This window comes from Macadamia integrifolia, chromosome 3 (genome assembly GCF_013358625.1).
Source record: "Macadamia integrifolia cultivar HAES 741 chromosome 3, SCU_Mint_v3, whole genome shotgun sequence".
Classification (NCBI taxonomy): domain Eukaryota; kingdom Viridiplantae; phylum Streptophyta; class Magnoliopsida; order Proteales; family Proteaceae; genus Macadamia; species Macadamia integrifolia.
Window position 1 is genome coordinate 28,529,808 of NC_056559.1, and position 11,817 is coordinate 28,541,624.

General features: G+C 36.6%; 1 protein-coding gene across 2 annotated transcripts; it reads left to right on the forward strand.

Moving 5' to 3' along the window:
* Nucleotides 1–2,653: 2,653 nt before the first annotated feature.
* Nucleotides 2,654–11,111, forward strand: LOC122072945 (reticulon-like protein B11). Of its 2 annotated transcripts, XR_006138612.1 has the most exons (7): nt 2,654–2,998; nt 3,241–3,421; nt 3,575–3,716; nt 3,886–3,955; nt 4,078–4,248; nt 6,681–6,793; nt 10,757–11,111. XR_006138612.1 is itself a non-coding variant. In XM_042637388.1 (6 exons), exons 1-5 carry the CDS (start codon nt 2,893–2,895, stop codon nt 4,242–4,244), a joined length of 666 nt encoding a protein of 221 aa, XP_042493322.1. In that variant the 5' UTR covers nt 2,655–2,892; the 3' UTR covers nt 4,245–4,248; nt 10,757–11,111. The 2 variants fall into 2 exon arrangements, 1 of the variants encoding a protein (XP_042493322.1); XM_042637388.1 differs by lacking the exon at nt 6,681–6,793 and having other exon boundaries at nt 2,655–2,998.
* Nucleotides 11,112–11,817: the final 706 nt, after the last annotated feature.

Consider the following 11,817-nt stretch of genomic DNA (forward strand, 5'->3'; position numbering starts at 1 on the left):
AATTTTCTTGCAATTTTCAGGCAGAAAGCAGATTCGGAACAGTCATTGGCCGGCGAATCTCAACGAGGTTTGAAGGTCTTGGAGGGAGCAGCGACGACTCTGCTTCAGCCCTACTCTTGCCCTCACGATTTTTGGGCACCAAAGTTGTTCCCATAAACGGCGAAACAAGTATGACTTGCTTCGTCATGTCTGTTTCTAGGAACATAAATCACCATAAATTTTGATTTTTATTTATGAAAACAGGAGAAACAGAACGATTTTGTCAAACGCTTTTTGTTCCGTTTCTGTCGTTTCTTAACACATAAACGGCATAAATGTGTTTCTTGAAACTTTATCAAATGCGTCCTCAGTGTTTAAACCGTGGCCAATACCCATGGTTTAAAAAATGGGGAATCGGCCAATTCTGATTGGAATTGATCATGACCAATCCAATCAATTCTGGCTGGTTCCTGCCTGATTCAGTGATTCTACTTCGTTTCCAACCGATTCTGGCTGATTCGAATCAGAATTGGCATTGATCGATTCCTGATTCCATTTTTTTTTTTTTTTTTTGCCACATTGTCAATATCGAACACTTCTCTTTTCTTGAATATCGAGCATACATTGTTCTTATCGGAAAAAAAAAAACGTTTTGGTCTTATGGAGGACTTGGTTTAGTGAATCGATAAGTTTTATGCTGGAGGTATTTTTTATTTTTATTTTAAATGGGTATAATATAGAGGGAGATAGGGAATTTTTATTTTGGTAAAAGAGATACGAAATTGAAACATCTAGGTAAGCGTGGACTTATTACACCACAATCTCATGTCACTTGTAAACCAAATGTTGTATGAAGGGGCCACCCAATTTATAGGGATGGATCTAAGGTGTGAAAACCTAGTTGGAACTGATAAATTTTATCGATCCAAAAATTCAAACTTAAATCAAATCAATTCTTATCGGGTTGATTTTGAACTGCGGTATAATGGGATCGGCTAAAAACCTCACTGCATTGAACCAATTGATATCCAAACTGAAAATTAAATCCAATGAAATCAATAATATATATACACACACACACACACACACACACATATATATATATATATATTTATATATTATGAATAAGTGAATTGATTATCCATTGATTTCAATATTTAGTGCGAAGATTTCTTATTTGTAAGGGCAATTATTACAAATTAATGAGATAAGGAAGTTGATTTGTAACAATGTTTCCATTGATTTTCTTGTTCACAATATAATAGGGTTCATTTTGTGATTTTAATATTAGTTATCTTCTCACTAATTAATTATTCATTGATTTCAATATTAGTTATCTTCCTCTCACAATGATAAACAATGATTTTGCTTTCAAATTCTATTTATCCTTTGACTTCAATATTAATTATCTTCCATTTACAATTTACTCCCCTTTTTTTCTGATTGCAACATGAACACATTAAATCAATTTCCCTATTCTTGATTGTTTATTTGTTGACTTGGAGAAGATGATTTAAAGTGATTTTACTGAATGTTTCCTCGCTAAAGGTTATGAATGTATGATTTCATTGTAGTCCAAGTCTGAAAACAATTTGATCTAAACTACTATTAACTTGATACTAAAAAACAAAATAAATTGAAACTAAATCAGGCAAAAAACGAAAGTTCCTTAATAGTTTGATTTTGGTCTCACCCATTCTCAAATCGAAACCACCTCATCCTGACCAAAATTGAATTGAGCCGACCATCTTACGCCCCTAGATGGATCCATTAGTTTAAAAAAATAAAGATCAGATTGGCCAATCCATGGCCAAAGTCTAGGATTATGGCATTTCAAGGCAATTCCAAATCATTGATTCGATCGGGACTGATTGATCTAGATATTGATTTTGGATTTTAAATCTTCCACAATATATATGACATATTTGAAAGATCACATAATGCTTTTACAAAAAAAAAAAAAAGTCACATAAAACACTTTTTTTTTTTTCTTAAGAAAAATGGGATAGAGTGATGTGGGTGGAGAATGAATTCATTGCTCATATAATTGCCTGATTGTACGGGTGGATATTCAAACATTGATTCCATTTTCTATCATTACAGAGGTGAAGAGGGATATATTTAAAAGTAAAATAAATAGATGTTGGATGTTCATTCATACGAACAAACGATTATATCATATCAGCATCAGATCCAATCTCACATAGTTGTAGGTCTATGGGGGTTGGAGTTAGGGTGCAATTGCAAAATGGCAGGGCTGAGGTGGATTACTTCAGGGATTTAAATTTCGCAAGGGAAAGAGAGGTGAAAATTTTGTTTTCTAAAGTAATTAAAAAAAAAATTTAAAAGTACAAGAATTTAAGTAAATATAAAGATAAGTATAGAGAAGTGTTTGGATCAGATTGGTCAATTTTGCTCATACTTTCGCGAAAAGTAGATTTTGATTTTACACCTTTACACCTATTTTCAAACTGATATCCGATCTGAAATTCTGAATCGATACATATCGATATCAAATATTGAAATGAGCGATTCGATACCAAAACTCAAAACCATAGAAGCGAATCAAGTGATAGGATTTTTTCAGAAAAAAATTAAAAACACGTGTGCAAGCGCGAGTGAGTTCATCTTTTAAAAAAAATAAAGAAAAGGGAAAAGTCATGTGAAAGTAAACAGAAAGCAGTCGTTGGAATAAGGATATCACCATAGTGGGCATGTGTCATCTGGGTCGTGAACGCACGGTTCTTCTTCCAGTAGAGAGTTGCTCAACCTCGAAAATAAAAATTGAAACTTTTCCTCTCAAAATCAGTTTAGTTTGCTTCAGCTTCAATTCTTTGTTGGCTACTGAGCTTCTCTAGTTCTCCGTCTCCCTCGTCTTCTTTCTTGGGTACGAAACCCTTACGTGTACCGATCATGGGAGACGGTGATTTAGACAGTCAATCTCTCGGAGAGCAATTTTCATCTGTTTCATCACAATCTCGTCGGAAATCTGTTCATCAAGCTCTTGGCGGTGGCACAAGTACATACTCATCTATTTCTCTCTCTATATCTGCGCTTCGTTTGTTTCTGTGAATTTCCGAAGATCCCGTCTAACCGCTGTCACTATATCTGGCATTGCTTTTTCAGGATTGGAATTTTTATTTATTATTATTATTATTATTATTTTTTGTTCTGGATCTACTGAGTCATTCTTTTTATTCCTCTTATTCATTTCATGAGTTCTTGTTTGATTGGATATTGATACTGTAATGGGTTCTGCAGTTGCGGAAGCGCTATTGTGGAAACGATGGAGTACAGGGGCTTTTCTGCTAGTAGCAACGACTGCCTTTTGGTTCATGTTCGAATGGGCTGGATACGGTCTGTTATCATTTGCAGCTAATGTGTTCTTGCTTCTGGTTACAATCTTGTTCTTGTGGGGGAAGTCCGCTTCTCTCCTCAATAGGTACTGCGTTTGAAATTTTCGGATACATTTTGCTTCTTCCATTATTTCTTTCCCTTTTAAATTCTATTAGTATTCAATTCAATCTATTCAAGCTCTTTAGTATTATGCATTTCTGCTTGCTGGGGTCCTGAAGTGACTGGTATCGTGGTTCAGGCCTCTTCCTCCTCTTCCGGATCTGGAAGTCTCCGATGATTTTGTTGTGAGAGCTGCGGATGTAGCAAGAGCGTGGGCAAATCGTGTACTGAAAGTTGCCCATGATATCTCTCTGGGAGGAGATGTGAAACTTTTCCTTCAGGTATTGATCAGAAAGAAAATAAAGAATATTTTCGGGCCCCATTCTGGCCTGCCTCCTCCTCTCCCCTTTATATTTTAGAACTGCTTTATCTTGAAATAGGATTTTGTTCGTGTATGTATAGTGAAATTGATTTAGTTTGTTCTGTCTGCAACCGTGGTTGGATTTTTAGGTAATTTTCAGCCTATGGTTGATTTCTTATATTGGGAGTCTCTTCAGCTTCCTCACTTTTGTCTATATTGGTGAGTTTTTAACGTGACGTCTACTATGTTAGTTTATCCTTTAGCGATTTTTCTGCGTCAATTACATCTTGATGTGACCTATTCATTTCTTTGTTGATTCACTTTTGTTGACTTTGCCACAGGTGCTCTTATATCTCTCACTGTTCCTGCTTTGTACGACAAGTACCAGGATCATGTTGATGACAAGCTGAATAAAGCTCATGAAGTCCTTTCAACACATTACAGGAAAATTGATAACGTCTTAAGCATGATTCTCAGACCTGTAAACAAGGAAAAGAAGATTCAATAGCATGGTTGTTCTCCATCTCAAGCACTTATTATTTCAACTTATCTTTGATTTTGTGCATTGAGTATTTAGAGAAATGATCAGTAACTGTTGATAGGTTAATTATCCTTTTTTTTTTCTTTTAAATAATCTGTGTTGATATGTTCTATCATAAAGTTCTCACAATTGGTTGTCTCCTTGTTGTGGAGGAGGTTTATTGAACCAAAATGTGACTATATTTTGTAAAATGATATTTCCAATTTTTGCAAGAAGATGTTATAAAATCATAGTAGTAAGCCCAAGTAAAATAATGGTTTTCCACCTGTTTCCAATATGTATCCATAATATAATTCCCATGTCCAACATTCAAAAACTTAAGCACTTCAACGCTATGAACTTCATTTATCCCATTCATTTTTGCCATTTAATTCTTTGTAAGGGCTGCAACTATTCAAATTCCTAAATTTAATGTCAGATTATCACTCAATTACAAATCTCAGAGATCTGGGGTTGCAAAGTACAAGCTTTATATGATGCAATATGCAGGCTTTTCTTGCATCCAAGAGGATCGGTTGGCTTGTAGCATTGAATAGCTACGAAAAGAAATATTTTAATCTCTCTCAAATCTCCCTTCCCTGACTGGCTTCTAATCATTGTATAATCCTATTACAGTTGAAAGGGTTGAGGTATGGCCCAACCATATCTAGTTTTGTGTCACTCTCCTCTTTTAGGAAAGGTTAAGAACTAGTGCGGGAGGGCATGGATGGTTGAAGGATTAAAGTTCCTGAAGAAGCTCAAGAAAAGCAAAGCACTGTTTGGAAGAAGGAACAAGAAGACTTTTAACCTATCCTTAAGTTTGATCTCAATTCTTTTAGAACAATAGAGGGACAAGCTTTAATTGCAGATGGTGTACGAAGAATTGACATGGAGGGGACAAATTATTTAATGCTAGAAATCAAAGCACTTTTGGATCAAGTGATGAGATGACATTAACAAGTACTTTCACTGATTAGCCAATGCTAGAAGACAAAATCATATGCTCAAGGGTGTAATGTGAGTGTCGATTTAGAGAATATGCAGGCCAATGAGAGGATCTCTAGATATTTTCAAGACAATTTGTATTAATCCTTTTCCTAGAATTGTGTCAAGGTGTTATATTGGAGCAAAAAAACCATTTCCGGAGAACAACTGGTGTTGCTGGAGGCTTGGAGAGCCTACTTGTGGGCTGGGGTCAACAAATTTTATTTTTATGATTTTGAGGTAGTGGTTAAATAATTCCTTGTGACCTTATGAGAAATTTAAAATCCTCAAGGAATTTTGGGAGAGGGATCAGAAATAAACGGAGAAACACTATCACTTGCAAAGAAAACTGGCTTTTCTCATAAAAAATATTCTAGACTAATAATGCTTGTGATGAGATATTATGGTTAATGTGTTTCCAAGGCACGTGAGGGTGGTTTTGGAATTTTTAATCACTTTTTCTTATGCATTTGTGAAGAAAAGAAGTATTATATGGTATTCATTAGCGGCCAACCAATGTATGGAATGTGTGGACATTAGGATCAAAGTGGAAAGAAAAAAGAGCAACCAAGTGCACAAGGCTCCCTCTACTATAGGGATTGGGAGGGGTAAATGTATGCAGCCTTACCCCCTATTTCGAAGGAGAGACTGTTTCCAAGTTTCAAACCTGCGAGCAACATGTTGCAATAGTGCAACTTAACCCTTGATAATGTTTTTTGTCAACTACGCAATAGTGGAGAAAGGTTTCTAGAATAGATGGAAGGGATGGATTATGGGTAGGTTTGGGAGGATTCCATTTATAATCTTAAAGACTTTTTAAGGTGTTTTCGACAAATTGTTGGGCTTGAGAAAACTCAAGGTGGTAGGTATTAGATGTAATGTTATCTGTTGTAAGAATGGTATACCTTTATGCAATTCATCAGATTTGAATGCTTTACCTTCTTCACATAGCATGTATGATCTTATCCTTGACATTTTGTCTCAACCATGGTTCTAAATCTCCCCGAAATTTCCTAGTTTTGGTATGGTCCGAGATGAAACCAGGTGTTGAAACCAAAATGTTACTGGTTTCGAAGTTTTGCATGGTTCAACCAATGCTTATATAAGTGACATTTTTCGATGGAAACATACACTGTTTCCCATATTTCGACAGAATCTCTCGAGTATTGTGGGTTTTAACTGAGAAGGGGGAATTTGGCCACAAAACATCAATTTTTGCTTAAGTTCTTGCAATCTTCTTCTACTATCTTGCAATATCAACCAAAATCAACCTAGAGAAGACTTCTTAGAGCTTCATGGTAAACCCACTTTTTCCCCTAAACTTCTTTTTTGTTCAACACAGTAGTAAACATAGTAGAATTCTTTCGAAGCAACCATGTGTTGGGATACTTGCAACATGTTGATGATGGGGCTTATATGTGGGCATTGATGGACTTTCAGAACAATTGGGCTCAAAACATGTCGTGGGATTCATACATGTTGCATTCAGAGGAGCGGCTAGGACATCTGCAATGGTACACATCTCGTGGATTGGAGCCACCTAGAAACTCTTGGTACTGAGTGGCGAGTGTTGTATGACTAATTTCATTATCTAAGTTATATGATTTGATTGTCGTATTTACATTTTTAATATTTAAGTTATATGTAGACTTAGTGTTTATAACAAATTAATAAGACTAGTGTACAACATCATTCAGTGTACACTAGCACACTTGGGTTAACACCAAAAGTTCCATTTTGGTTTTTTTTTTTATGTATAATTAAAATAGTTCATTTATTAGCTTTAAAAGGCAAAAATTACGTTGTACACAAAAAACCTGACAAAAAAAAAAAAAATAAAAACATTTTCTACGGGTCGAAATCAAGGTTTCCCACATAGCCCAGAAAAAGTAACTGGTTTCCCCGAAATTTCGCATGTTTAGATTTAGAACCTCGCCCTCAACCAAGCGGCATTTTGTACGGCAGTGTATATATATATATATATATTTTTTTTTTTGGGGGGGGGGGGTGGGGGGAGAGTGAGATGTTTCACACTTGGAAGATGCAACCATATAGCTGTCATTAAGGGGCTTGGGGGAGCTTCTAGGATGCCTTCTACATGGGCTTAAGCTTTCTGGCATGCTTTAATTTGGTTAGCCGCATGTTTTAAACTTGAGAAGTTGGCTTCTGGAAGCGAGAAGCTGAAGCCAGATAAGGTTAGATAGTTGTTTCTTAAAACTAAGCAATATTACTATGACCAATTATCCTAGGTAACATAATCCTTCTAACTTTTATGAATAAATTCTTCTTTTATATATTGCAACATTTAAAAATGTTACCCAGTCCTGGACCTATGTTCTATTGCTAGCATGGTAATTACTAGGTCAATTTGTTTATCTTATTTTATTTGGATGGATGGTGTATTGGTTAGTTGACTGTGGGTACCCAAAGTGTAGGGCAAGAACTCCCTATACTCACCAATGCAGGAATGTGGTGTTCTTTATGACAAATCATGTTTGAATGGTGCTAGATGGGCTTCTCGTCTGGGTAATCAAATAAACAAGTCATTAACCAGTGCTGGTCCCGCCTATGCAGGGTCTTGGGAGGGGTGAGTTTGGAGTCGGTCCTAACATTTGGCATTTTTGTGCAAAGTGGCTGCCCTCAAGACTCAAACCTGGGCATTTGCCCTTGACAGCCCGAACCTTTTACCATTGCTCTAAGCAATGGTCCAAACTGTTGTATTTTAGAACTTCTTATGTAGAAAATATGCTCATACTGGGTTTATGAGCCCATGTGACAGAATATTTATATCTTTTTCAGGGTTAAAAATAAAACATATTTGTGTTGGTGTAAGATTTGCATGATTGGGAACTGGAGCATTATGTAGTTTATTGGAGATTCTATTAGACAAGTCACCTTGCTTCATCGATGTGAAGTTCTGATTCTCTCGCTCGAGGTTGAATAAGCCAGCGGTGCCAAGAGTGTCTGTGAGACACCTCAAGGGGAGGGGATTGAATGTTTTGGCCTGCAGTTTTCTCATTTCAGGATAAGTCAGTACTAAAATTGCTTAGAACCTGCCATGGGCATCTTTAGAAACCACAGGGTTGTCAGGCTGTTGCCAAAGGACTCCTCTGGCTTAATACTACCCTAATCAAATTTAATCACTGTAGCAATTTTTCCTGGGATCAATGTGTTCATGCGTTGAATAAATTAATCAGAAACAGTAACTGGAGCAACTAGAGTTTTTTTTTTTTTGGTTTTGGAGATTCCTGATCCTGTCATTAATGGTGTGGGACTGTTCTTGAGGCAGCTTCAATGCCTTGTAATTGAGTAGATCAGTTTGTGCACGGTAAGACCTCTAACCCTAGTCTCAACCAGGCCCAAAAGATTCAGTGTGAACTCATCATTAAGCTTTCAATTTCAAAATGCTTGACATTGTTGTCAATATCCCTGATATTCCAAGCCCTTAGCCTATTCATGGAGGGGGCTTGGTTAGGGGAGGGGGCAAGGCTATTGCTTGCCTCCATAACTAGGGGTCCAAACTTCAGGGTGAGGCGCATAGATGACACAGTTCAAAAGAACTAGAAGGCCAGCAGCAAACTATGCCATCAAATTGGAGCAAGAATTGACTAATATGTTTAATATTGAGTGTTCCATGGGTTAGTATTTTTTAATTCTCTATTGTAATGGGCCAATTCTATAAGCCCAAATCTTAAGGATTTAGGTCCTATACAGGATAAGTTCTTAGTTTCTAATTTATAGTAGTCCAGAATCTTCCTACTTTGTTTTCTCTGGAACTCTCTCGCTTGTGCATGAAGAGTTACTATGTTTTTGTAGTGTTGGAAAGTTATAAATAAAGAAGCAGGGGAATCATACTACCCCAACAATTTTGACAAAACTATAGCTCTGCTGTGATTTTTTTTTGAGATGCAGTTCGCTCTTGTGAGATGCAATGGCAGCCTTGGTGGGATGCCAAGTTGAATTGGTGAGATGCTACTCAAGTTCTAGGTGTTAGGCCTAGTCCACATCCTTCTTCCATTTTTTTTTGTAAGGTCAGTTTCTGATTTCTCCATCCTTGTGCATACAAGTTCAGAATCTATTTTCCTCTTTCTTGCGCATATAAGTTTACCATTCTGTTTTGTAATTCTGTCCGCTAACTACTGCTAGTTTCTTCTGAGTTTCTGATCAGATTAAAAAAGGGGCATACCCAGTGCATGAGGTTCCCGCCATTGTGGGGTCTGGGGAGGGTCATAATGTATGTGGGCTTAAACCCACTTCGCAGAGAGGCTGTTTTCTGAAATAGATACCACTTCATTGCATCGATTCCACATTTTGTTGGTAGTACATTGCCTATTCATTAACTCTGGTACAGCACTACTACTTATTCTAACTTCTATTTTCTGCTAGTTACTATTTTCCAGTCTCACTTACTAATTTGTCCGTCTGAGTTTCTAAAACTGTCCTATGTTCTTATTTGATCCTTGGTCTTACGCTTACCTTTCTATTTCTGTTAACTACCAAATCTGAGTTTCTATTTTCTACTTTCTGGTAGTTTCTGAACTCTCAGATCTATTACTATTCCCTATTTCCCTATAGGTTTCTAAATCTGTTTTGGAAAGTTTCTATTTGTTCTTATTGCCATAACTCCAGATCTAACCGTTGGAACCATAACTCCGTTTATTCCCCTATACAGCCCCATCGGATTGTGCAGTGTTCAGTTATTTCAAATCTCTCTATTCTGGTCCTAAGGATTTGCCTTGCAATCCTTACCTGTGGTTTGCATCTGAATTCACTTTTAGGTGAACTAGATTCCATTAGTGGCGCTCTTGAATTTCCAATGGAAAACGAAAAGAGGGGCTCAGTACTTGTAGGAGCAGAAAGCGAGTTTGCTGGAGTCCTCTCTCACTCCACATGGCATGAACCAGAAGCTAGCTGCCATGACCACCATGAGAATACAGGTTTGATTTCTCATTATGCATTGATCCAAAGTCTATCCTGGGGAACTGAACCTTTTCTATACAAAGATGTATACATTTTGCTTGACTATTGACTACTAGTACTTGTTACACTCATCGCTGGTAAGAGAAAAAGCTGAAACAATTTTGTTGGACTTCTTTGTTGAATGTAGAAATTGGCGTCTAGAACCTAGTTGAATTGTATTAAAAATAAATTGAGTTATTGTGGCAACATACTTCTAATATCCTCTCCTCCCACCCCACCACCCTAAAAAAAAAAAAAAACTCTGGAAGTGGAGCTCTAAAAGAACTAGTTTGGGAGAAATCTGTACTGCTTGTATTAGGGAATAGAGTTGTCTCTCACAATGAGTAGAATGTATACAAGACAAATCATGTAGACCAGTGACCCACTGTTATCTGCTAGTGGATTCACCTGGGTACTTGTTTTAACCCTTTTCAGTGATGTTGATGAATGTAAATAATCTCAATTATCTGTATTTTGATTCTGCTGTTTGTGTTACTCACTGCATCTATCTGTCGGCTATTACAGGACATAGTTGACTAATGAGTAAAATATTTCAGGTTTTTGTTAGCTGAGATGCCACGTGGTTTCATCGCCTTCTTCCTGGTACAGCATACCTTTAACCAACACAAGTCATCATTCATTGTGGGAGAAATATTGTTTGCCTGATATTGGTGCATCTAGAATCTTGATGTAATGATTTCACTAGTTTTTTATATCTTTTTGGTTGATTGTAATTTCTTCCACACTTTCCCCCCATTTTTTGTATTACAAAACTATATTGTTTGTGCATATCCTTCTTTTCTGTTAAAAACCCTTCTTAAAGCTTATGAAGTATCATTAGAGCAGATCTGTATCACATTGATGCACAAGTGCTCTTGTGCCAATACATTAATGCAAATGGAACTTAGATCAGTAGGAGAGAGTATTGTCTGTCTCCCTTGGTTCTTTGGCTGGATTAGTAATTCTTGATTACATTTTTCAATGTTAGAAAAAAAAGCATGTTTTGTTAACTGAACCCATTAACACTAAATGGAAGAGGAAGGTAACCTCTTGGATGCAACCTTATTCGACATTTGCGTACTTTTCATTTCGATCAGGTATCTTTCATGAGACTTGTCTGATCTTAACTACTCAAAGGACACTAGCTGCTATTACATGTTTGTTTGTGTATGCATTAGTCAGATTTTCATCTATGTTGCAATGCATTTGTTTAATCATTATAGTGCTGTTGGCTGTTCGTTTTGGCAAGTTGATGGGTGATTCTCACATGTCCTGGTATGAGAGAAGAATTATAACAGGACTGCGTTTGATATGCAATCTAGATTTGTTTCGCTTTCTTTGTTTTTTTCATCACAGAATGTGAAATCTACATAAGAATGCATACTAAATGCAGCGAAATAAACTAAAATCACATCATTGGAAACATACTTTGTTCATATCTTTGAGAATCCAGAGTCAAGTTCCTACCCAGAAATTCCAGACATTGAGACAAAACTGATCAAAAAGCCTGTTCTTCCTTGTCCTCAAGATCACGTTATTGGAAAGTACAAATACCACTCCGTTAAGGAAAGGAAAGGAAAATGATATTACAAAGGTAATTTTATAAATCGTCATTCAT